This window comes from Gouania willdenowi, chromosome 15, assembly GCF_900634775.1.
Source record: "Gouania willdenowi chromosome 15, fGouWil2.1, whole genome shotgun sequence".
Classification (NCBI taxonomy): Eukaryota; Metazoa; Chordata; class Actinopteri; order Blenniiformes; family Gobiesocidae; genus Gouania; species Gouania willdenowi.
In genome coordinates, this window is record NC_041058.1 from 223262 (window position 1) to 248872 (window position 25611).

General features: G+C 42.1%; 2 protein-coding genes and 1 long non-coding RNA gene across 9 annotated transcripts; 2 read left to right on the plus strand and 1 right to left on the minus strand.

Annotated features, from left to right (window-relative positions):
* The first annotated feature begins 9 nt into the window (after positions 1-9).
* ppp2r5d (protein phosphatase 2, regulatory subunit B', delta) lies at positions 10-9970 on the plus strand. 2 transcript variants are annotated; one of them, XR_003675615.1, is made up of 18 exons: positions 10-163; positions 703-777; positions 871-1012; positions 1793-1992; positions 3040-3150; positions 3366-3458; positions 4258-4388; positions 4453-4512; positions 4594-4702; positions 4924-4977; positions 5044-5214; positions 6175-6302; positions 6379-6480; positions 7981-8053; positions 8773-8799; positions 8888-8998; positions 9160-9709; positions 9830-9970. XR_003675615.1 is itself a non-coding variant. In XM_028468161.1 (17 exons), the coding sequence occupies exons 1-17, from the start codon at positions 137-139 to the stop codon at positions 9295-9297; spliced, it is 1752 nt and encodes a 583-aa protein (XP_028323962.1). In that variant the 5' UTR covers positions 10-136; the 3' UTR covers positions 9298-9788. The 2 variants fall into 2 exon arrangements, 1 of the variants encoding a protein (XP_028323962.1); XM_028468161.1 differs by lacking the exon at positions 9830-9970 and having other exon boundaries at positions 9160-9788.
* On the minus strand, positions 9789-20151 carry mea1 (male-enhanced antigen 1). Of its 6 annotated transcripts, none has more exons than XM_028468168.1 (4): positions 19784-19966; positions 17923-18130; positions 10155-10251; positions 9789-10089 (listed from the first exon to the last, which is right to left on the minus strand). In XM_028468168.1, the coding sequence occupies exons 2-4, from the start codon at positions 18115-18117 to the stop codon at positions 9935-9937; spliced, it is 447 nt and encodes a 148-aa protein (XP_028323969.1). In that variant the 5' UTR covers positions 18118-18130; positions 19784-19966; the 3' UTR covers positions 9789-9934. The 6 variants fall into 6 exon arrangements, with proteins under 6 accessions (XP_028323969.1, XP_028323968.1, XP_028323964.1 ...); XM_028468167.1 differs by lacking the exon at positions 19784-19966 and adding an exon at positions 19195-19374 and having other exon boundaries at positions 17923-18107; XM_028468163.1 differs by lacking the exons at positions 9789-10089; positions 10155-10251; positions 19784-19966 and adding exons at positions 15297-17127; positions 19195-19772 and having other exon boundaries at positions 17923-18107.
* Positions 10950-18065, plus strand: LOC114476562 (uncharacterized). The gene is made up of 3 exons (XR_003675616.1): positions 10950-11363; positions 11432-11546; positions 16785-18065. It is a non-coding gene; the product is annotated as an uncharacterized LOC114476562 (long non-coding RNA).
* Positions 20152-25611: the final 5460 nt, after the last annotated feature.

Genomic DNA, 25611 nt, shown 5'->3' on the forward strand with positions numbered 1-25611 from the left:
ATCACATAATTCCTGCTGTCCGTTGCTGGGCAGATGTGTAGTGGAGCATCCAATGGGAAGGCTCCTAGAAGGACTGGAGTGTGAGCTTCATCTAGGAGAAAAGAAGCTCCGCTAAAGCAGCAGTTCTGCGCTCAACATGCCGAACAAAGTCAAGAAAGAGAAGGTGAGAGGCGGCCAAGGCCCGGGAGGAGATAGGGTTAGCGTTAGCCTCCACAGCGGCTTTTCTCCGATGATCCTCGGTCAATTAGCTGGGATGGCTAAGCTAACGGCTACCCCCAGGCAGAGGCTTCATCTGTGGACCAGCAGTGCCTGCTAACCCTGTAGCTAGCGGCTAAAGCCTCGGTGCGTCCATCACAGGATGTTGTTACAAACTGACTGGTATCGTGTTAAATGGAGACCCACTTCCGTTAGCATGGCTTTTTCATGTTGTCCAAGTGGAGCAGCTGTGATAAAACTGTTGCTAATGTTGTGTAAATGTTTCAAGAGTTCATTTGTGTGAGTGTCCGGTGGACAGTGACTGACCGCGGGTTGGGAACCGGAAGTGACGTATTTTCGCACCTTAGTGTAAAAACATTGTGTCCATTGGTTTATTAAACACACTGATTAGTATTGATCAATCACTTAACAACACAATGATTATTTAATCTTTCAAATAGATCAAAACTTTCATATTTAGATCGTGTGTTCGTTCATGTTCAACAGGAATCAGCCAAACAGGCTAAAAGCTGCACAAAGAGCAGCAGTGGAAAGGAAGTGACATCAGAAACCTCAGAGGAGGTCAGAGTCACATTTACCCACATTTACGTCACATTTAATTTACATCACATGTACTGAATATCACATTTACATTACGTGTGTGTGTGTGTGTAGATCAGTGCTCCTCCTCCTACTCTCCTCAGTAAGATCAGATATTCTCCTGGAGTTCCTCTGGTGAAGAAGGAATGTCGTCACAGCTCGTCTCGCTTCAGCCTCACCAAGAACAGAGAGCTGCACAAGCTGCCCTCTCTCAAAGGTACCACAGCTTTAGAACCAGCATGCTGCACAAGCTGCCCTTAAATGCATACATGTATATGTGCATACAGTATATACATATGTACATATATTGTATATATGTATATAACGTTTTATTGTGGTATCTTGTCAGTGACCTGGGAGCAATATAAATACACACACACACACACACACACACTGAACAAATATATAAACGCAACACTTTTGTTTTTGTTCCCATTTTCCATGAGCTTAAAACATTTTCTATAAACACTAAAGACATAATTTCTGTCAAATATTGTTGATAAATGTGTGTTAGTGAGCAAAGATAATCCACCTCACAGGTGGAGCATATCAACATTCTGATTAGACAGTATGATTATTGCACAGGTGTGCCTCAGGGTGGCCACAATAAAAGGCCACTCTAAAAATGATCAGTATAATCACAGCTCAATGCCACAGATGTCGTTATTTTATCTGCATGGTCGTCGTCATCGGGCTCTCGTCAGTTCCTCGTCATAACCCACTTGACAACCAACACAGGTGCATTTTATTGATGGTATTTTGAATACATAGAGATAGTGGGTTAGGGTCAGGTACACCTGTGAGGTGGGAGGGATTATCTCTGCTCATTAACACACATTTGTCAACAATATTTGAGAGAAATATGTTTTTAGTGATTATAGAAAATGTTTTAGATCTTTGAGTTCAACTCATGAAAAATAGGTGCAAAAACAGAAGTGTTGCGTTTATGTTCAGTGTGTTTATATATGTATATATGATGTTCATTTCCTCTGCTCAGATGTGCCCCCTGCTGACCGTGAGGAGCTGTTTGTGCAGAAGTTGCGTCAGTGCTGCGTGTTGTTTGACTTCATCAGTGATCCACTCAGTGACCTGAAGTACAAGGAGGTGAAGAGGGCGGGGCTTAATGAGATGTTGGATTACATCACTCACAGCAAAGAGGTGGTGACAGAGAGCATCTACCCTGAGGCTGTGATCATGGTGAGGACCAGTCTGACTCTAACACTAGTGCTCTCTGTTCTCTGAAAGGCCTAAGTCAGGTTCACACAAATTTTACAACTCGTGTTTGTCTTTGTTGGTTCTTATATGAACTTCATTGGACCACAGTGGCAGACCACAGGTTATAAACCAATGGATCATGTGCTCCTGGCTTTTAGTCCCGTGTTGGCTCTCTTTGCCTGTCTGGCCTCAGACAGTTAAGTTTTTGGAGTTCCTCCCGCTTCTTAGCGCCGAGATGCACCTCTGTTTCTTACTGCCTTCTAGTGTCTGGAGCCAGGTCTTTTTTGGAGACCACAGCCGTCTAGTGTTCCGATGATTCTTTTATACTGGCGTTTTGAACATAGTGACATCACAGAGGTGACGTCACTGCCTGTTGATATCAGCTCCCTCCTTCTTCTTCGGATTAACAATCAGCATTACTATCAACTTTCTTGGACCCCCCCCACTCTGCGCTGAGACATCGAGCCGAACACCTCCCACTTGGCCAACTGATCAAAGATCCAGGGAGGCCACAACAACAATCAGCAGTCACTTAGCCCCCTCACTGAGAGTTGTGACATCCATCTTGTAAAGGCGTTGACCATCAGGACCACCAGCCTGCGAACATCTCTCCATGTCGGTGGTGGTGGGCGTATTGGTGTACCTCCAAAGAGCCCTGGGGATGAGGGGTCCCAAGCATACGTCTCTTCCCGGGGTCCCATGTCAGCCGGCGTCCTCCGGCCCTCACTCACGTTGCGCTGTGGGGTCTCAAGCTCTCCTTCCGACCCGCACACGTTGGACTCCTTTGCCATTTCCACAGGCCAGTCAGCTTCAGGCCATCTGTAGAACTCTGGGCCTTGGACCCCCCCACTCCACACTGGGACATCGAGCCAAACTCTGTGTGTCTCATGGGGACATGTGTCAGTGTTTAACATCAGATCACACAGGAAGCTGATTGGACAATAACAACACAAGCCACACCCACATCTGGATACAGTGTTCTGAATGCTGCTGTGTGACACCTGTCCCGTGCGTTTGTGTGTCATTCAGTTCTCCATCAACCTGTTCCGTACTCTTCCTCCGTCGTCCAATCCGACCGGAGCAGAGTTTGACCCTGAGGAGGACGAGCCCACGCTGGAAGCAGCCTGGCCTCACCTGCAGGTCTGTGTCCATCAGGTGTGTGTGTGTGTCACTCAGGTGTGTTCCTGTGTCACATGAGCTGTGTGTGTGTGTGTGTGTGTGTGTGTGTGTGTGTGTGTGTGTGTGTGTGTGTGTGTGTGTGTGTGTGTGTGTGTGTGTGTGTGTGTGTGTGTGTGTGTGTGTGTGTGTGTGTGTGTGTGTGTGTGTGTGTGTGTGTGTGTGTGTGTGTGTCACAGCTGGTGTATGAGTTCTTCCTGAGGTTCCTTGAGTCACCAGACTTTCAACCAAACATCGCCAAGAAATACATCGACCAGAAGTTTGTCCTGTTGGTAAGTGTGAGGACATTGTGAGACTGTGTGAGGACATTGTGAGACTGTGTGAGGACATTGTGAGACTGTGTGAGGACATTGTGAGACTGTGTGAGGACATTGTGAGACTGTGTGAGGACATTGTGAGACTGTGTGAGGACATTGTGAGACTGTGTGAGGACATTGTGAGACTGTGTGAGGACATTGTGAGACTGTGTGAGGACATTGTGAGACTGTGTGAGGACATTGTGAGACTGTGTGAGGACAGTGTGAGACTGTGTGAGGACATTGTGAGACTGTGTGAGGACATTGTGAGACTGTGTGAGGACATTGTGAGACTGTGTGAGGACATTGTGAGACTGTGTGAGGACATTGTGAGACTGTGTGAGGACATTGTGAGACTGTGTGAGGACATTGTGAGACTGTGTGAGGACATTGTGAGACTGTGTGAGGACAGTGTGAGGACATTGTGAGACTGTGTGAGGACATTGTGAGACTGTGTGAGGACATTGTGAGACTGTGTGAGGACATTGTGAGACTGTGTGAGGACATTGTGAGACTGTGTGAGGACATTGTGAGACTGTGTGAGGACATTGTGAGACTGTGTGAGGACAGTGTGAGGACATTGTGAGACTGTGTGAGGACATTGTGAGACTGTGTGAGGACATTGTGAGACTGTGTGAGGACAGTGTGAGACTGTGTGAGGACATTGTGAGACTGTGTGAGGACATTGTGAGACTGTGTGAGGACATTGTGAGACTGTGTGAGGACATTGTGAGACTGTGTGAGGACATTGTGGGTTTCTGTGTGTGTTTTGCAGCTGCTGGAGTTGTTCGACAGTGAAGATCCCAGAGAAAGAGACTTCCTTAAAACAATCCTTCATCGGATCTACGGGAAGTTCCTTGGATTGAGAGCCATCATCCGCCGTCACATCAACAACATCTTCTACAGGTGTGTGTGTATTTGTGTGTGTGTTACAGACAGGTGAACATAGTGTGACTGTCTCTCCTTTCAGGTTCATCTACGAGACAGAACATCACAACGGCATCGCTGAACTGCTGGAGATACTGGGAAGGTAACGCACACATAGTCAGATACACACAGTGACAAAGATTCTGATGTGTGTGTGTGTGTGTGTGTGTGTGTGTGTGTGTAGCATCATCAATGGCTTTGCTCTCCCATTGAAAGAAGAACACAAGATGTTTCTGATCAGAGTTCTGCTGCCACTGCACAAAGTCAAGTCTCTGAGTGTCTACCACCCTCAGGTGTGTGTGTGTGTGTGTGTGTGTGTGTGTGTGTGTGTGTGTGTGTGTGTGTGTGTGTGTGTGTGTGTGTGTGTGTGTGTGTGTGTGTGGTGTGTGTGTGTGTGTGTGTGTGTGTGTGTGTGTGTGTGTGTGTGTGTGTGTGTGTGTGTGTGTGTGTGTGTGTGTGTGTGTGTGTGTGTCTGTCTGTCTGTCACTGAGTGTGTGTTCCTGTCTGTCTACAGCTGGCGTACTGCGTGGTTCAGTTCCTGGAGAAGGACAGTAGTCTGACTGAGCCGGTGAGTCCATGTGTGTGTGTGTGCGTGTGTGTGTGTGTGTGGTAACTGTGTGTGTGTTGTGTTCAGGTGATCCTGGGTCTGCTCAGGTTCTGGCCAAAGACCCACAGTCCAAAGGAGCTGATGTTCCTGAATGAACTAGAGGAGATCTTAGATGTTATTGAACCGTCAGAGTTCATCAAAGTACAGGAGCCTCTGTTCACTCAGCTTTCTAAGTGTGTGTCCAGCCCCCACTTCCAGGTCAGACACACACACACACACACACACACGTTCACCTGTCTGCAGAGTTGGGGTTTATTACATTTTTAAATTACACTTTCAATTACAATTAAATTGTGAGTACATTAACCAGATTTTTTGCCAATTACTAATAAATTACATTTATTAATTTCCCCCTGAAAGTCAATTACAATTACATTTTCAATAATTAAAGTTCAATTACAATTTTATTAACTCTTATCCATGTAGTGTGTGTGTACGATGTTGTTCTTTACATTTGAATTTTAGTGCATTTATTATAATATCTAATGTTCCCTTATGAAACATTATTTTAATATTTAACTACTCATGTGTAAGTCATACACCTGTTTTGCATTTAATTGAATTGTAATTGAAAGTTTTTATTGAATTTCTACAGTAATTACAATTACAAAGTCAATTGTCTGAACTCAATTTCAATTTAATTACGATTACAACAGCAACAGATTCTTAAGATTACAATTACAATTAGAGCTAGGGTAGGTAATTTTCTCTAGATACACTTTTTAAGTTTTTGGTTGAAATTCTCTTTATATCCTGACAGAAATTAAGATCTTATGTTCTCTGAAAAAGGAACGAAGAAAATCCATCATCTGTAGCAGCTGTAAATCTGTAATAACTTCAACCAATGGAAAAAAATCAACCATTTATTTTAACCAATCACGTCTCCCTGCTCGTTTTCGACCCCTCGCATGCACAAGCTCACACTGAAAACGCGTCACCGCTGATGGAGTTAAAACTGAGTTTTTAGTCACGTTTTTTGAGCTGTGCTAATGCATGTGAGTGAGGGGGAGGGGGAGGGGGGTAAAGGCGGAGCCGTCGGGGAAGCTACATTCAAAATCATGCTAGCTTTTGAAAATCACCTACCCTACCTTTAATATTGTGCCATAAATGTAATTATGCAATTGCAATTATAATTGACCCAAAGTGTGTGTGTTTCAGGTGGCAGAGAGAGCTCTATATTACTGGAACAATGAATACATCATGAGTCTGATCAGTGACAACGCAGCCAAGATCCTCCCCGTCATGTTCCCCTCACTGTACAGGAACTCTAAGAGCCACTGGAACAAGTACACACACACACACACACACACACACACACACTGATAGTTAGTGGTGTATTAAAGTGTGTTGTTGTTGTTTCAGGACTATTCATGGTCTTATCTATAACGCTCTGAAACTCTTCATGGAGATGAACCAGAAACTGTTTGATGATTGTACACAACAATACAAGGCTGACAAACACAGGTAACACACACACACACACACACACACACACACACACACACACACACACACACAATGTCTTTGAGAAGTTTCAGTCTGTTTCAGCGCTGGCAGCAGACACCGGTTCCCCATCATTCCTCGTCCTCCTGGACCTGACAGCATCCTCCTCCACCACTGGACTATCAGAACCATCCCTCTCCAGTCCATTCCCCCCTCCCCCTCCCCCCACCATATCTGTCACCAACCTGTGTTAAAATAAACACTCAACTCACCTTTGACCCCCACATCAAACACCACCCTCACCCACCCCTCCAGACAAGACCACTGTAATCCTAAAATCACTGCGCTGGCTCCCTCCCCACCTATCAGTGCATCCATGGACACGCCCCCTCCTTACATACACCAACACCCTTCAAACCCACACAGACCACCCATACCAAAAATGGCCCCACTAGGTGGCGCTATAATTGCAAACACATTTTGGCCTTTAACTTTCACAATTTAATTCACATCTTTAAAAACTTCATATCCACATGTTCCCAAAATAGAGGCGCATCTTCTGACATAGGCCACGCCCACTCCCATGCCATATTGCTCTTTGTAAGTCACTACAAATCAAAAACCTACTTTTTCAAATTCCTCTTTGGGGTTTTGTTTAGTCAGCGTGAAACTTGACACGTAGAGTCTTCAGTTGGACCTGATCTACAGTTGATAAAATCATTTTATTGGCTCAAAATATGCATAAATAATTACTGAGTAAAGTTTTTTAGCTAGCTATAAAAATGGATAACTCATATATCTCTGTCAAAATAAATGAGATCCTTGGTTGGCATGTGACTGTAAGGGTGTAAGCAAAATTTGAATAAATTAGGCCTCTAGGGGGCGCTGCAAATATGAGAATTTTATCACTTAAATGGCACAACCGATTTTTACCAAATTTGGTGGGTATGACCTTGGGTCGCTCCTGAGGGCTTATCTCAAAGTTAATTGCGATTGGTCAAAGTGGGTGTGGCTTATTACAACATAAACAACAAAAATTTCAGCTGAAGTATGACGTTGAGGGCTGTGAAATTTACAGGGTACATTTATAAGAGCACACAGATCACCCATACCAAAAAGTGCACCAGTAGGTGGCGCTATAATGGGTGCAAACGCAATTTAGCCTGTAACTTTCACATTTGAAATCACATCTTCCAAAACTTCATATCCACCTGTTCACAGCAAATAACGCGTTGGCCTGTGTCCTGACGCTCGCCACAAACTCGTCATCCTTTGTGACGTACTTCCACGGGCTCCACGAAACCTGGGGGCGGAGTCAGCCTGGAAGGCTTGCCCCCCTTTTATAACTGCTTGTAGTTCTAGATTTTATTTTTTACTGCCCCAGGTTAGCACTCACCCTGCTCTCCCCTTAGCACTTAGACATTTATAAACATTACGTTATTATTATTATCAACAATAATCACATTTTACAACAGTATCGATAAAGTGTGTGTGTGTGTGTGTGTGTGTGTGTGTGTGTAGAGAGAAGTATAAGCTGAAGGAGAGAGAGGAGGTGTGGCTGAGGATAGAAGAGTTAGCCCGACTCAATCCTCAGGTATGACACACTAACACACACACTAACAGACAAATATACACTAATGCACACCAATGGACAAATACACATTTATAAACACACACAATCAGGGTTGGGGTCAATCCCATTTTTCAATTACAATTACGTCTTCAATTATCCATGTTCAATTACAACATAATCATGATTACCAATTTTTTTTTCAAATTAAAGTTACAATTATTATGTTCTATGGTGACCATGGATCAGGGGGAGTTTTCTGATCCAGAGGTTGGGGGTTCAATCCCACTAAGACACAAAGTTGCTCCTAATGGTTGATTAGCCTTTATGTCTAACCTCCAAATTGTGCTTTTTTTAAAAAATGATTTCTATAGCCTGACCTCTCCGAGAGTTCCAGGGGCCACAGTGGGGGACAGTTACTGCTGTGGTATCTGTCATTGTGTCCTTGGGCAAGGCACTTCACCCACATTGTCTAGTATGAATGTAGTGTGTGTGAGTGTTGGTGGGAGGGGCCTAAGTTTCACTATGGCAGCCTCGCTTCTGTCAGTCTGTCTGTCAGCTGTGGCTACAATAGTAGCTTACCACCACTAGGTGTGGAGTGAAAGAATAATGTCTTAATTTTGTGAAGTGACTGAGTGTCTATGATAGTGTTATATAAAATATATGTATTATTATTATTATTATAACCCTGCACACAGCAACACACACACACACACACACTAACACAGTCTCTTTCTGTTCAGGTCAGCAAGCTCCACCCACAGGACCAGGTCAGTTCTCATCTCACCGTGTGTGTGTGTGTGTGTGTGTGTGTGTGTACACTAAAGTAAGTGTGTGTGTGTGTGTGTGTGTGTGTAGTGCATGTGGTACAGTGACAGCTCAGTGGTTGTGTATTCCATGGAGACTGAAACTCCCACAGCTGAAGATATTCAACTGTTAAAGAAGACAGTGGAGAACCAAGCCTCACAGGTACACACACACACACACACACACACACACACACACACACACACACACACACACACACACACACACACACACACACACACACACACACACACACACACACACACACACACACACACACACACACGGAGCAGCATGGTGTATAACAGTGTGTGTGTGTGTAGGTGGTGAAGGAGCTGCAGAAGGAGTGTGTGCTGTTGAGGAGGAAGTCTGAACTTCCTCAGGACGTTTTCACCATCAAAGCTCTGGAGAACCACCAACGGGCAGAGGAGTTCCTCACAGCCAATCAGGAGGCACTCTGACCAGGGGGCGTGGCCTCAGCTGCAACGGACGTGTGACGCACAGTGGCTCTGCTGTGATTGGACATCAGTCTCTCCTCACAGGCCACGCCCATCTCTCCTCTGATTGGCCTTTCAGTCTGGAGGCGGGACCGTCAGTTATGTGAACAATTTATTTGATGGACAGACAAGCTCCTCCTCCTGACGACTCACCACCGAGCCCCTCACATTCACCACAGAAGAAGAGAGGCTGTGATTGGTTGTTACACTTCCTGTTTGGTTTTTTCAACAGAAGAAATAAACCACATGACCACAGCTCCCCATGAAACAATAACAGGCCCTTAACTTTACCTTAACTTTACCTTAACTACCTTTACAGGTGAACGAACCAGCTGACTGGAACTAGTTTACCTAGCGCTAAGCTAACCACACATTGGTAAGCCCCACCTCCTATTTCATCTGATTGGCTTGTTGACCTGCAGTTTGTAAACCAATAAACAAACTGAAACATTTAATCTGATTACATATTTAATCTGATCATATTTAATCTGAACAGGCAGTCACTCTATGAGGCCTTAAATGAACGCAGGAATCTTCAGCCTTGTTTGGTCCTTGAAGTGCACAGAGTGGGCGGGGCTAAAGACAGGTGAGGGCAGTGCATTTAGGGGCTGTTGTTGTGGCGTTCCTGGTGTCTCTGCAGTGTGTGTCGGACCATGTCCTCCCATTGGTCCTCAGACAGATCCTTCGCCCAATGAGGAACGCCGATGGAGGGCAGCGCCACCAACGCCATTGTACGCTTCACTAGCTCCACCCTCTCTGACGATGACATCACACACACACAGTCACATCACAGTGAGGCCACGCCCACCCATGGGACTCACCTGCATCCATAGGAATGGAGGCTCTGCTCCTCTGAGCTTCATCATCATCATCATCACTGTCAATGGGCGGAGCTTCAGGGAGGTACAGACCCATCACCTGTAGCCAGACGTGTGTGTGTTATTAATAGTAACTAGGAGAGCGCAGACCTCCACCAAGCAGCTCAAGGTCAGGTAACACGTACAATCAGGATTACCATGACTACCTGACAACATTGAGCTGTTTAACTCAGAGAACCTATGACATCACAAGTTCCACAGTGTGGATGGGAAAATGAATGGTATATATATATATATATATATATATATATATATATATATATAGCTGTTCCTTGTCCCAATTTCCTTAAATTTTCATCCAAATCCACTCATAACTTTTCAAGTTATCTTCCTAACATAACATAACATAACATAACATAACATAACATAACATAACATAACATAACTGATCTTAGCTTTGGTTCTGCGCTTTGCTCTTGCTGGAGGTAATTATTTACACAACACACTTTACATTTGTAACAAATCTCAAAGTGCAATGGTGGTTTGGGTGCATAGGAATAAAAACATAAAACAGAAAGTAAGCCGTACAATATTAAAAATTGTTGTTAAGTCCAAGGGGGGGAGGGGGGGGGGGGGCTCTTTTAGAAGGAGAACCCCGATGGAAGAGAGAAGTTTTGAGCAGAGAGATCGGTCCCCCTTCGGGCAGAGCTTAGTTGTGGGTGTGAGGAGGTGTGTGGAGCTGGTTTGAGGGGGGGTGGGGGGTGTTGGAATGGATGCATTGGTGAGTGAGCAGGGAGATTTTATATTAGATTCTGTATTGAATGGGAAGCCAGTGAAGGGATTTCAGGATCGGAGTAATATGATCAAATTTACGCACTCTCGTCAGGATCCTAGCTGCGCTGTTTTGGACGTATTGAAGATTTTGAAAGCGCTTGCTTGGGATCCGAATGAGAAGTACGTTTCAGTGGTTCAGCCTGGAGAAGAAAAAGGCGTAAATGAGTTTCTCTGCATCTTGAATAGTGGGAAATGGTCGTAGTTTGGCAATATGTCTGAGGTGAGAATGTGGCAGGTGCAACCACAAGGTGGCACACTTTCCTCATTGGTAGTGCTATATAAGGGAAGTGGTCACCAGTCAGGAAGTGCCAGTTTCCCATGGATTGCCAGTGTGTTCTGTGCACACACACTGGATGGGTGGAAGCCTGAGGTATCACGGTAAATGCTGTTTTCTGTATTCATTTGAGATGTTTGCTGTTTGTTTTAAATACTTGTGTCTCCAACAGGCTTTAAACCTGCTGCCCTCTTTGAGGGAGGAGGGGCTGTTACCGGGTGACTGTCTAGTGTGGGTCTGAGGATCTTTTTAAAGTGGGAACTGGGCATGTGGAGTCGACGTCACAGGTACATTGTTTTAATTGGGTTTTAGCATTTGAATATTAAATGTTATATTATAGTGTACTCATTGTTGTTGTTTTTTCTTTGCAGTTAGACCCACTGCCTGCTGTCCTTTTGTTTTTGATAGTTTTCTTTGCGTTTAGTCTGCCCGGTTGGTCTGCATACATTGCCCGGGCAGACTACTTAATTTTTTATGTTTTGTTTGTTTGTTTCGGTCTCTTCCCTACTATTGTATGTACTCTTATTAACCCACAGTTAGGCCAACCTGATCATCCTCCATTGGGGTGTTTGTGTGTAGTGGTTGAGTGTGGTTATTAAGATTGCTGTGTCAGTGCAGAGTGTCTTGCGGTTCCTTTCCGCCCTAAATGGTGTTCATTCAGGGTCTTGAGCCCTTACTGTCGGTTAGGGTTGAGGAAACAGTTCTGGGAAAACCGTTGTTTACCTGTCATGAAATAAACATTGTAATTTACCTATTTCATGACTGTGCTTCATCCTTCAGCCGTGTAACAAAAGTAAGAGCTCTTGCAGAGTTGTTTAATGTGTAAGTTGAAGGTGAGATGTGGGTCAAATATGACACCTAGGTTGGTGATCAGAGGAGAAAGTGAGATGTTTTTACAAGAGAAAGAGATACCAGTAATGGAGGATGACTGGATCTGATGAGGGGTGCCAACGAGGATGATCTCTGTTTTTGAGCTGTTGAGTTGTAGAAAGTTTTAACTCATCCACGTCTTTATCTCCTCCAGCATTAGGTGAGTGTGGGTGGAGATGATGATGGGGTAAAGATAGAGGTAGAGGGGTCCATTTTCAGATAGAGTTGTGTGTCATCAGCATAGCAGTGGAAAGATATTTCATGTCTGCTTATGACATGCCTGAGTGGGGAGCATGTAGAGTTTGAAGAAGTTTGGACTGAGGACTGATCCCTGGGGGATTCCACAGGTTGAATAATAAAGGATATTGGTTCAAGCTTTCCCGAGGACTACATATTCTGATCCGTCATTGAGGTAGGATCTGAACCAATCCAGGGCGGGGCTAGACAGACCAACAGTGAGGTGTTGACGTTGAAGCAGGATGTTGTGGTCAACAGTATCAAATGCAGCGGTCAGGTAGAGGAGGGAAGGGGAACCGTTATCAGCTGCCAGAAGAAGGTTTTTTGAGACTCTAACTAAGGCAGTCTCTGTACTGTGTGCTGAACGGAAGCCAGACTGAAATTTTTTTTAAAGTTAGTTCCATTCCAGATGTTCATGAAGTTGAACCGGATTGCTTTTTCCAGGCCTTTGGCCAGGAACGGGAGGTTGGATATGGTCCTGTAATGGGTGAGGATATTTAAGTTGTTTTTTTGAGATTGGATCTGATGGGACATGGCTGGATTCAAGAGACTGGTTAATGTCACTGGTGATCGGGGGCTGATGGCAGAGAGATTTGATTCTAACACGGCAGTGGGAAAGGGGTCCAGGGTGCATGTGGAGCGTTTCAACAACTCAGAGAAATTAAGGATGTGATCAGCAAGGCAAAGCTGAGACTGGATGAGGCGGAGGAATGGATTCTGAGTGCTGAGGAGAGGATGCAGTCCATGGAGGAAGTGATGGAGGAGCTGGTGAAGCTTCAGATCTATTCCATAGCGGAGGGGTCTGAGAACAAGTCTTTGTCGACGATACATTTCTGTTAAATAGTAGCCTACCCACTACAGACGAAAAGGGTATCCAGATCGAACGGGCACACCAAGCCCTGGGTCCAACACCGCAAGAAGGGGCTCCCCCCAGGTCGATTGTCATCACATTTCAAAGCTACAGAATGAAGAAGGAAATCCTGCAAACAGCGTGGTAGATGAAGGGATTTAACTGGAAAGGTGCACCAGTCAATTTTGATCATGACAATGTACTGTGTGCTTGAATATGCGGAAGCAAAGAAGGTGCTGAAGAAAAAGGGGATTCCCTTCCAGACGCCCTTCTCAGCCAGACTTCGAGTTTTCGAAAGCCGTATGTACAACTCTGCAGAGGAAGCGACGGAGGAGATGGCAAAGAAGGGGTTACAGGTCACTGTGCTTAAACCAACCAAGACCCTACTGGAGCAGATCAGGAGGCTGACATGGACAGTCAGTGACGGACGAAGACAGACCCAGGATCAGAAACAAAGAGGATCAACATACAAGGACAGGCTCCAGATGTTCAGCCCAAAATGGTGGCAATTAATAAGTATGTCGGGGGATTGTTTTTCTTTTTTGGATAGTATTTGCACCGCCATGGGTAAGACTTATGGTGTTACCATGGCAACTGAGGGATCTTTTTAGAATAAGAGGTCTTCCCTCAGGGAGGCTGCAGTACAACAACTTACTCAGGGTCCTTCTACTGTATGTACCCCACCTATCCAAGTTCTGATGAACATTTGATGTTAATTAAGGTTCACAAGTTAATTAGTTATTTTTTTCCTGCAGTTCAGAGCAGCATGGGAGCTCTCACACAGAGAGGTTCCACTACAAATGTAATGTCAGATAATATTATAGAGAAACTATAATGTAAATAGTATCCTTAAAGCTGATATTCGTAGTTTCTGAGAAACGTCTCGATGTCCCGCCCTAAACACCTTCACTTCCTTCCACTGTCTCTGCCAATCTACCAGAAGCCACGCCTCTACTTTTCTGCACACGCATCACGGAACATAACGAGGTCGCATTGGGTCACATTGATATATGTCTATGGGTCAGGTTAGAGCCTAAATCATATTTACCTGTTTGATGTTGTGACCCGCGGCCTTGTTTCCGTGCACAGTTCCACATTCACTTTGATTGACAGTCTCAAAAACAGGAAGTGGAAGCCTATTGGCTGGGTGCACTCTGCGATCGTTTCCATGTGTATAGGGGTCTATAGGACAAAGGAGGGACTTATATACATTAATGTATATGAATGACCACCAGAAGTAGACCATAATAAAAGACTAGATAGAGTTTTTTCACATTTCAAGAGAAGTAAAATATTAACAGGTGGTATTTCTACAGGAAACACATTTAACAGATGCTGAACGTGTTAAACTGAGAAGTAGGGCTGGGATAAACCATTATTTTGTAAACAATCTAACGATTCATTTTTCCAATTAGATTCAATTATTGATTATCTCTTCGTTAAGTCATTTATACACGTTGATTTGCACATATAAAATGAAAAAAAAAAAAACAATAATTCCTTAACATTTATTGCTCTTCAACTCAAAATTCCAAAATAAAGTTGAGAAAGAATATATAACGCATTGAGAGTCAGAAGTAGCATTCAATAAAAATCAAAAGGCAGTGGGAGGCGGAGCCTGTCATGGTGTCATTCCGCAACCAACACAATTTAACATTTATGTTGTAAACACACAGGCCTCGCTTACTGATAATAGTGCATCTTTTAATTCTTCATTCACATTAAATTAACAACTTAAAGTCATACACTCTGATACTCACATTTTTCTTAAACTCAAAATTCTAAATGCTAATACAGAAAATGTTTTTCCAACAAAAAACAAGAGAATTTGGAAAATTAACAAATAAATATGGGGTTTTATAATGTTCATTTTTAGTTAAAAATTATCATTATAATAATGTAATAATATAAAAATGATTTTAATTAGAGCATGAACTGAAAATACAAAGGTCAGTGTTGGTCCCACACTAGGGGAGACGACACGAAATGATAAAAACTATAGAAATAAATCAACTCAGGAGCCACTAAATACTGTTAATATCTACTTATTTATAAAATCTGATTCTTTAAAATGCGTCACTCATTCATTCCATCATTATGATCTATTTTACAGTTTGGAACCACTGGTGTAGAGCAACATCTCACCATGACTCAGCAAAAAAGCAAATCTTTATTTGTTCATACTTTAATGGTGAGAGCCGTTTGATGTTATGCACTGGTTGTTAGGAGAATGTGTTTTCTTAGACGCTTGGCTCGGTGTGTGTGTGTGTGTGCGTGCGTTGCTGCCGCTGATGTCCCGGCGGGTGTTTCATTCTTGTCCCGTCAACGCACTGCTGTCCGGTCACACCCGGGATAAAGGACGGACACTCGGAGGAACCACTCTTGTTATTCTTTGGCGCCGCCATCTTTGTTTTGGTCAGACGATGCATCGACGCATATATTTTGCGTCTACGTATTTTTTTTGCATTGACGTCATCGATTCCGTTGACGCGTTGTCCCGGTCCTACGGAGGAGGCTTTAAACACATTCTGTTCCTCCTTTAAATCTGGGCATAGAAGAGGATCTGCTATCCTTATCTCAAACCAGGTTCAATACGAACACATCTCAGAGATAAGGAGGGTCGACATATAATGACCATAGGAAGGATTGAAGGGGTTTGGGTAACACTATTTAGTATATATGCTCCTCCAGGAAGTGATTGGCAATTTTATCAAAGATTATTCCATATTATATCTACAGAACCTCAAGGTTTGCTCATATGTGGAGTTTATATGAACATAAAATTAACGAGGACTGACTCATCTGGTACCAGCAGAGTTCACAATATACCCATGATCAGCAAAATCATTTCTATTATAGAGGAAATTGGTATTATTAATGTTTGGAGGGATCTTAACCCAACTAAGTGGGACTACATCTACTATTCAGCACCACAATCCACATATTCCAGATTAGACTGTTTCTTCACATTAAAAAAAGACTGATCTAGAATCAGGTCATGTGATATAGCTGACCACTCACCAATAAAAATGGTAATTAGTATAAATAATAATTTAAAAAAAAAACACAATTGGGACCTGGTGTCTTTGAGACATTTTGAATCTCGGTGTTGGTGCTCACGGTAGGACAGTTTGTGGACAGTCAGATCTGAAGCTTTGTAGCGCTGCTCAAGGACACGCCCAGCGGTTTTCATCTTCTGGAGCTGGTTTGTGAACCGGGGGCAAAGTTCTGGAAGTTGACTGCTCTAGATTTTAAGAGCGCGTGAATGTCCAAGATGTTATTCAGTGAGCGGTTGTAAAAGTCCACATGTGGTGAGAGGCTGAAAGTCTGTGGATGCTTTTAATGTTTCTGAAACAGATTTGATGTTTGGGCTTTTGGTGATAGCTCCATGGATATTAACTCACAATAATAATAATGCATTTTATTTTTAATACTTTATATTTGATACCAAACCTCAAAGTGCTACAAGATTAAAACAATACAACATATATTAAAAGACAGGACTAAAAAAAGCATTAACTGTTAAAATAAGCTTGTGTAAAAAAAGGTGAGTGTCCACTGTTTGCAGGGCCCTGAGGTGATCTGAGAAGGTGGTCTGAGAGAATGTTCCACAGGCGGTGCTGTTGGCCTGACCAGGTCCTGGTTGACGTGTGTGGTGTGAGCAGTTCAGTGAGGTCAGTGGGGGCTGCACCATGCAGACAGTGATGGGAGTGCAGGAGGGTCTTATATTCTATGTGGGACTGAATGGGAGCCAGTGCAGTGTACGGAGGATGGGGGTGATGTGCTTGTGTTTCTACATCCTCATCAGGACCCTGGCAGCACTGTTCTAAACGTACTGGAGCTTTTGGAGGCTCCTGCCAGGGAGGTACAGTAGTCCAGCCTGGAGGAGACAAAGGCGTGGACAAGCTTCTCTGCAGCAGGAAGGGAGAGGGAGGGGCACAGTTTGGAAATATTACGGAGGTGAAAGAATGAAGTTTTGCAGATGGGGTTAGCATGATTGTCAAAGGAAAGGTGGGGGTCAAATTTAACCCCCAGGTTTGTGACAGAGGGAGAGAGAGGAATGATGTGTCCATAAAATAAAACAGAGGTGATGAGAGGTTCCAGTTTGAATGGCTTCTGTTTTTGAGCCATTTAGCTGCAGGAAGTTTTGACTCATCCCCCATTGCTACGCACTCTGTCAGTGAGGTAGGAGTGAAACCATTGAAGGGCGGAGCCAGAGAGACCTGTGTAGTGCTGGAGTCGATGCAGGAGGATATGGTGGTCTACAGTGTCAAACGCAGCAGAGAGGTCGAGAAGAATGAGGAGGGATGTGGAACTGGAATCAAAAGCCATCAGCAGGTCCTGGTGACTCTGAGCTGTTTCTGTGCTGTGGGAGGGGCCAAAACCAGATTGGAATTTTTCATTTAGTCTGTTAGATTTTAGATGATTATGGAGCTGGGTGGAAACGACTTTTTCTATTGGTCTGTAATTTGACAGTGGTTTAGGGTCCAAGGTGGGTTTTTTGAGGAGGGGTTTAATGAGGGCGGTTAATGGTCCCAGATTCTCAGGATGTAGACGAAGTTTGTTATCACTAGGTCGAGGGTGTGGGAACTTTATAAATAATAATAATGATAATATTTTAGGTTTAGGCAATTTAACGAGTGGACAAATTCAGCTGTGTGTGTGTGTGTGTTTATAAATGTGTGTGAGATGTGTTTAAGGTGTACCTGGATCCTCTGCTGTACGTCCTGGTCCGTGGGGCCCTCAATGGGTTCCTGGGTCAGAGGTTGGTAATAGTAGCCTCCATCAGGCCCCTCCTCCTCCTCTGGCTCCTCCTCCTGAGGGACGGCCACGCCCTCTGAGGGTCGATCATCTCCCTGTAGCTCCTCCTCACAGGTGGGTAACACACGCTCTGGACCCATCAGGACCACAGCACTGTTACACACACACACAGTTACACACACATGCTTTAACGTCTTTGTTGACATGGTATAAATACTATCCTATCTCTGTAAAGATTCAGCTGAACAACTCTACCGTCTTCATCAGAGTCACAGGAATCTGTGAACACAGATAATTATCAGAGACGTTTTATTTCTTAACAATGACCGTGTTAGTGTTAGCCTTTGCTAAGCTACTTAGCTTCTACTACGCCTGTACATCAGATAAAGGTCATAAGTTGATACGTTTGTTTATCATTATAGATGCTCTAAGGCTGACTGTGATCACAATAGGATACTCTATAGACCAGAACCAACACCAGTCCAACCAGTGCTGTGGAGTTCATCATGAGCTGGAGGTCATGGACCATGGACGTGGTCCTGACTGCTCCACGGAACAAAATCTAACATCATCATCCTTTTTTCCTGCACGGAAGATTTATAATATTAGTTCTTAATAATAGTTTTATTTATTCATAAACAAATATAAATAAATGTAAATGGTGTATAATAATATTTCAGGATGGACCAACAGATAATATTGATCATGTTGATGTTTGCATAGAATAAATAAATATAACTGTATTTGTTCTGAGATGAAGATGAGCAACAGATGAACCTTTAAATCTAACTGTGAAATGATCAGAAACGTTGTTACCATATTAATATTATTATATAATCATTGTGTAACAATAAGATCAGTTCTGAATACAGATCAATGATATATTACTGCTGCTTTCAGGAATATTAAAGTATTATGGTTTCCTAGCTAACCAGTGGCTAACTGGCTAACCTGCACCACGTTAGACGTAACGTTCATAATATTGATGAGAGAATATTGTAGCAAGTTAATATTTGGTAGTATTTTAATAACAGGTGAAATAAAACCAGGATTATTAACAGTTCTACAGGATGAGCTCCTCCATGGCTGTGGTCTGTGGGGCTCCGCCTACTTTCTCTCCTCTGACCACTGTGTCTTCTTCACTTTTAAATGTGTTTTGTTGCTAACAGCCGCTAGCAAGCTTAACAAAATAAAGTGTTTAGATACGGTCAACGTACCCATAGCTCCTGATGACGTTTCCGGGCCTTTTCTACACAAGTGTAATGTGTCTGTTTTCATCGTGTCAGGACGGCCCAGAGGTCTATGGCGCTGACTCAGGATTCTTGCTGCCGTGGGTTCAAATCCCACTTTTGACAAACTGTATATATTTTTTCATTTTAACATATTTACCACGACAAGCTCCGCCTAAAAAAAAAAATACGAGCTAAAATACAAATAACGGAACTTTAAGTCACGTGGTACACCTATCACGTGACCTAAACTGGCCAATGAGGGGCGCTGCGTATGTATAGAGTGGCATTATATGGGTACGTTTAACACATATATGGAACCCGCCCACTTTAGAGCTAGCTGGAGCCTAGCAGATATGTGGAGCCAGCGTAGCTGGAGCTATGTTGGTGGAAACAATGAATCAGAGCTAAAACACGCACTAGCTCCAAGTTAGCTCTAGCTCCTGCCCGGTGGAAAAGGGCTAAGAGAGGAAGGGCTACAGGGGTACTTTCACAATAAAACACAGACATGTAGAGATAGACAGACTATTGACGTGAAGAACGTTACACACACGTACAGTCGCGGAGGTGAACGTACCCGTATGTTAGCTGTTAGCTGTGAGTGATTGTTCAGTCTGTAACGGACGCTGCGTCTCTTCCTGTGTGTATCTCTGAGTGTAACATAGATCTATGAGTGGAACATAGATCTATGAGTAGACAGCAGACCGGAAGTGAGCGGCACTATTCTTCTTCTTCTTCTTTATTGGGGTTTTATGGTAATCGGAAAACTAAAAAGTGCATTACCGCCTCCTACTGTTTCTAAGTGGATCTGAGTTTAAGAGGACCATAACTTGTAAAATGAGTTAAACAATAGTAAAAATAAATCATATTTACCCGCCCCGCCACCATTAGACCCCCAGAAATTCACCAGCACGTCTGTATTCTTCTTCTATTGTTTTTTGTTATTGGTGGGTGGAGTATTAGCGCCATCTAGCGGAGCTTTAATTTAAAACTCAGGGCCTGAGCTGATTGGTGGAAGCATAGTGACGTGACAGACTGAAAGTTTATAACCCGACACCACTTCCTGGTGGAGTAATCGATCAGGTTCTCAACAGTCACGTATTGATTTTTGGTTGATTTCCAGTAATATGGCGGAGGACAGAGTCGCGGTCGATATCCTTACAACACCTCTGACTGATCACAGAGCAATATACATTAAAATGAAAATTAAACAGTTCTCTTTTAGAGCACTCCTCAGTTAAATCTGATTAGTCATTTTTACACCAAGGCTAAGAATGAGATTTGTTTTGGTCCAAATTGGGAACTTCTTAAATTTGAAGCAAGTACATTTCTAAGACAATATGGCGCTAAATTGGCTAAAGGAGGAAGATTTGATCATTAAAATCACCACATACGATCAACTACCTCCTGAGTGAGTCACAGAAGATGATAAATTAATACTAAGACAACTTCAACAGAAACTTGATGAGTTCTATCACCTTAAAGCTGAAGGAGCCTTTGTTTGGTCCAGAAAACGATGGCTGGAGGAGGGGGAACAAAATTCTACCTACTTTTTTTGCTTAGAAAAACATCGATCTGAAACTAATACCATTCATCAGCTAAATATTAATGGAACAATTACAGATGATTTGAAAACTATCTAAATTTTGCTGTGAATTCTATACAAACTTGTATACCTCTAATTATAATGCAGAGACTACTTTACATTTGATTGATTCAGTGACTAATATAAAGTCAATAGACTCATCAGAGAGATCTTTCTGCGATTGTTTGCTTACTACTGAGGAAGTGATCCAAGCTATCGATCTTCTTAAAAACAACAAATCTCCTGGTACTGACGGTACGACGGCTGAGTTTTATAAAGCTTTTTCAGGTCAACTTGCTCCATTTCTTTTACAAGTTTTTCTGGAAAGTATTGAAAAGGTTTCTCTTCCTGCCAGTCTCACTCAAGGTCTTATGACATTAATCCCTAAAGCTCAAAAAGATGTGCTTCTTATTGATAATTGGAGACCAATAAGTTTATTGAATAATGATTACAAAATTATGGCTTTGTTACTTGCAAGGAGACTTAAAGAGGTATTAGACTTAATTATAGATGAGACACAGTCTGGCTTCATGAATAATAGACACATTTCTAATAATATCCGACTGGTCCTTGATATTCTCGACTACTCTGATCTGGTGTGTGATGATTCATTTATTCTTTTCTTAGATTTTTACAAAGCTTTTGACTCAATTGAGCATGATTTCATATTTTTATCTCTTAAAAAATTTGGGTTTGGGAATTTTTTCTGTGACAGTATTAAAGCTTTATACAGTAATGCAAATAGCTCAATCAAGATGAAAAATGGAACCACTACTAGATTTGATCTCAATCGTGGCATACGTCAAGGCTGTCCCATCTCACCATACCTTTTTATTTTATGTACCCAAATTCTGGCGTTGCACATCCAACCATGTGCTCTTCAAGGTATAACCATCGCTGGCAGAGATGTTGTCATCAGCCAACTTGCCGATGACACTACTTTATTCTTAAAAAATGTTTGTCAGGTGTCCGTTGCTCTTCAGGCAATAAGTGAATTTTCTGAAGCTTCTGGCTTGTCACTTAATGTGAACAAGTGTCAACTGTTGCCTCTTAAAGAATGCACTGAACCCAGTATATGTAACATCAAGGTTCAAAAGGAAGTCACTTATTTGGGTCTTCTTATCTGTAAGGATGAAACCACTAGGATGCTGTCAAATTTTCTACCAGTCATCAAAAAAATGCAAAGCAAGTTAAACCAGTGGCTGCAAAGGGACTTAACTCTTAAAGGGAGAGTTTTACTTTCTAAAGCTGAAGGTTTATCTCGCTTGACCTACGCTGCTCTTTCTCTTCATGTTGATGGGAAAACTTGTAAGGATGTCGACCGTATGCTTTTTAACTTCCTCTGGAAAAACCGCACACATTATATCAGGAAGAGTGTTGTCATGAACAATTATGAATCTGGTGGTCTCAATGTATTAGATTTTACAACTTTAAATTATACGTTTAAAATGAACTGGGCTAAACACTTCATTAAAAACCCAGTCTCCATCTGGAACTTTATCCCTCAATACATCTTCTCAAAATTTGGTGGTTTGGAATTTATTTTAGGTTGTAATTACAATGTTGACAAAGTTCCTGTAAAATTGTCTTGATTCCACAGGCAAGTTCTCTTATCGTGGTCTCTTATCTATAAACACAACTTTTCACCTCATAGATACATTATATGGAACAATAGGGATATTCTGTATAAAAACAAATCACTTTATTTCCCCGAATGGGTAGAGAAACAGGTTTTATTGGTTGGACAGTTATTTAACAGCAACGGGCAACTTATGTCTTATTCAGAAACTTTATATACTTTTAAATTTCCAATCTCTCCAAAACAATATGCCATTTTATTTGATGCCATATCCATAGGTATTCAAATGCTCTTCAAAAACCACTTTTTGCCCCACCCTCTTTCTCTTCCTAGCCCTTTAGAGACAGACATTGGTATGACCTGCTTTCGTCAATCAAAGAAAAGTAACAAGAAGATTCGTAGTTTATTTCAAAATGATGTCATTTCTATCCCATACATTAAATCATTCTGGAACGGTTTTGTAGCTGATATACATTGGAAAAAGGTTTGGTCAATTCCCAGTAAATATCTGATCACCAATAAGGTAAAAGAAGTGTCCTTTAAAATATTACACAAATACTACCCAGCCAACCATTTTATGACCAAGTTTAAAAGAGACATTGATGTGAAATGTTGTTTCTGTGGAATCCACCCGGAATCAGTGCAACACCTCTTCTGCTCACACTCAAGGATTTTTTGGAAAGACTTCAGTCAGTTTATCATTGTCCATCTTTACAAAGACTTTTCATTGAAATGGGAGGATATTGTCTTGTGTTTTTTTTAGAAACTACTCTAAAGAAAATGCTTTTGTTTTAATAAACCTCATGATTATTTTGGCAAAATACTACATCCATAAGTGTAAGTACACCAGTCAAAAACCAACATTAATTCATTTTCATTGTGACATAATAAATTACATAAATCTCATAAAGAAATCCAAAAATAAAAAGGCTCAGAAAACTATTTACATCTGTACAATTTTTTAAATATTTGATTGTATATGAACCCCCTGGCACTTGTTTATTGTGTTTTGTATGTATGTCTATACTGTCTGTATACTTTGTTTGCAAAAGAAAAAAAAAAAGAAAAAAAAAAGACACCATTTCCTGGTTTGATTGAGCAGCGGGAGAGTGATCGATCAGGTCAGTGTTACCGGTTAGACTGGCTTGTCCACCACTGACTAGTCCCTCTAGTGACAGTGTGACTTGTTAGGGACTAGTTAGTGATTAGTTAGTGACTAATTAGTGATTAGTTAGGGACTAGTTAGTGATTAGTTAGTGACTAATTAGTGATTAGTTAGGGACTAGTTAGTGATTAGTTAGTGACTAATTAGTGATTAGTTAGGGTCAGGGTAGGCAAGGTAGGCAGTGCCTACCCAAGGGTGAATTATTTGTTTTAATTATAATAAAATTATAAATTATTTATATTTCCATTTCCAATAACCTACAGTACTTATAAGTTTGAAAGTGTCAGCATTTTGTGCGTTTCATAGCCTAAATTACTAAACAGTGCGCTTTCCTACGGCTGCAGTCTCACTCCGCTGTAAGACAGGAGGAGGCCACGCCCCCTCCCAAAACCTTTACGTCCAAAGGCACCTCTCTACGCTGCCTTTGGACGTAACCATGCTATGCTAAATGCTATACGTACGTTCACAGTGCATTAGTGAATTGATCCAGCCTGGCTGCTGCTACGTTCTCTAGCTAGTGGGCGGGATAACACAACAGTGTAGGGATGTAACGATTAATCGTAAGACAGTTAAAAATCGATTCATAGGTATCACGGTTGATATCGATTTTCTGAAAATTGAATTGCAGTATTTTTTTTAACCAGCAGAGGGCGCTATCCACAAGTGTAGGCGGCGGGCGGAGTCTGCTAATACTTTCTTTCTGGCTGCCTTCTACTCTTAAATATGTTAATAAATGATTCCTTACCCCTTAAGCACCGAAAGAATATCTGTAATATTACTTGAATATCTGTAAAAGTCACGTTTTTCTATTAGCTCTGTCTGCTAGCATAGCTTCTCTTCTTCACTGCAAGAATTTCTGCATGCCAACCGACCACTGTGTTACCAGCGCCCTCTGCTGGTCCAAACAAATATGACGTAAATCAGTGTAATCACGGTTTTTTTTTTTTTTAAAGTCCAATTGTTAAGGCACAAAATACATTTTCAGTTGCACTTTTAAAAAGAAAAAGAACTATTATGCAGTTTTGCATTGTTTACTATAGAACCAGAATTTAAATTAATAGGCTTCATTTTCATTTGTATTATTCCTTTATTTATTTCATTCAAGATTTATTTTTAGTTAAATTGCATTGTTTTGAATAGTTTATCAAGGGATTCTTTTGACAATGAAATATAAAAGGAAAATAATACAGTATTTTCTAGTTTTTTTTCCCCCAAAAAAAATTTGTCTACAGTCCCATTTTGTAAAATAAATCATGAGAGAATCGTATCGTGAACCCAGTATCGTGAATCGAATCGTATCGGGAGTTGAGTGAATCGTTACATCCCTACTACAGTGCTAGAGACGATAGCTTTTAAAAGATGGAGACCAACACCTGAGCTACCAGACCTTCAGCAAAGGTAAGGTCAGAACATTCTTGGTACTTTCTACAGTGAATGGAACAAAAGGAAGGAATGACTTTGTGGATGCTCCTCACTGAGGATGTTCTGAGTTGTTGTTGTTGTCATTTTCTCCATGTTTCTGTGTTTCCAACACAAACAACAGATGTGCTGCCGTGTCATTAGATATATGTTGTGGGGAGAGTATGGAGGCTATATTAAATAATTGTTTATGTTTCTTTAATGGTGTTTATGATGTTGATGTTGTTAGATGATAAATACTTGTTCATGTGGATCTTATTGTTTTTTTTTTTTCATATTATGAATTTTATATTTTTACGGATGTTTACGTATTCATGGATCACAGCGCTAACAACGGACTCTGTTGTGGAATTGGACGGTTTCTAACTTTCACGTGGTGACTGAGAGCGGTAAGGAGAGAGTCTGGCTGTGTTGTGTGGAAAGGAGGAGCTGCTGCTGCTCTGGTTCTGCAGCAACACGCACACACTTTTCTAACTCACTGCACGTTGTTTGATTGTGTCAAACGCTACTATTCAGCCTTGCTTTTAACTCACTAAACCGAAGGCCGAATGTGGCTTTTTTTTTTTTGTGCAACATTCGGCCACCGAATATTCGGTGCATCCCTATTTAAAATAAGTAAATGAAAAGCTAAAGCTGCAGAGGCGGGTGCTGTGGGCT

Excerpts from the sequence above, each read along its gene's own strand:
- ppp2r5d (XM_028468161.1), top strand. The coding sequence starts at position 137 with ATGCCGAACAAAGTCAAGAAAGAGAAG. Across the intron at positions 4,978-5,043 it reads ACAGTAGTCTGACTGAGCCG|GTGATCCTGGGTCTGCTCAG; the intron begins GTGAGTCCATGT and ends TGTTGTGTTCAG. Across the intron at positions 5,215-6,174 it reads TGTCCAGCCCCCACTTCCAG|GTGGCAGAGAGAGCTCTATA; the intron begins GTCAGACACACA and ends TGTGTGTTTCAG.
- mea1 (XM_028468163.1), bottom strand. The coding sequence starts at position 19,255 with ATGAAAACAGACACATTACACTTGTGTAGAAAAGGCCCGGAAACGTCA. Across the intron at positions 18,108-19,194 it reads AACGTCATCAGGAGCTATGG|AGCGTGTGTTACCCACCTGT; the intron begins GTACGTTGACCG and ends TGATGGGTCCAG. Across the intron at positions 17,128-17,922 it reads ACGTACAGCAGAGGATCCAG|AGAAGCTTGTCCACGCCTTT; the intron begins GTACACCTTAAA and ends TTCCTGCTGCAG.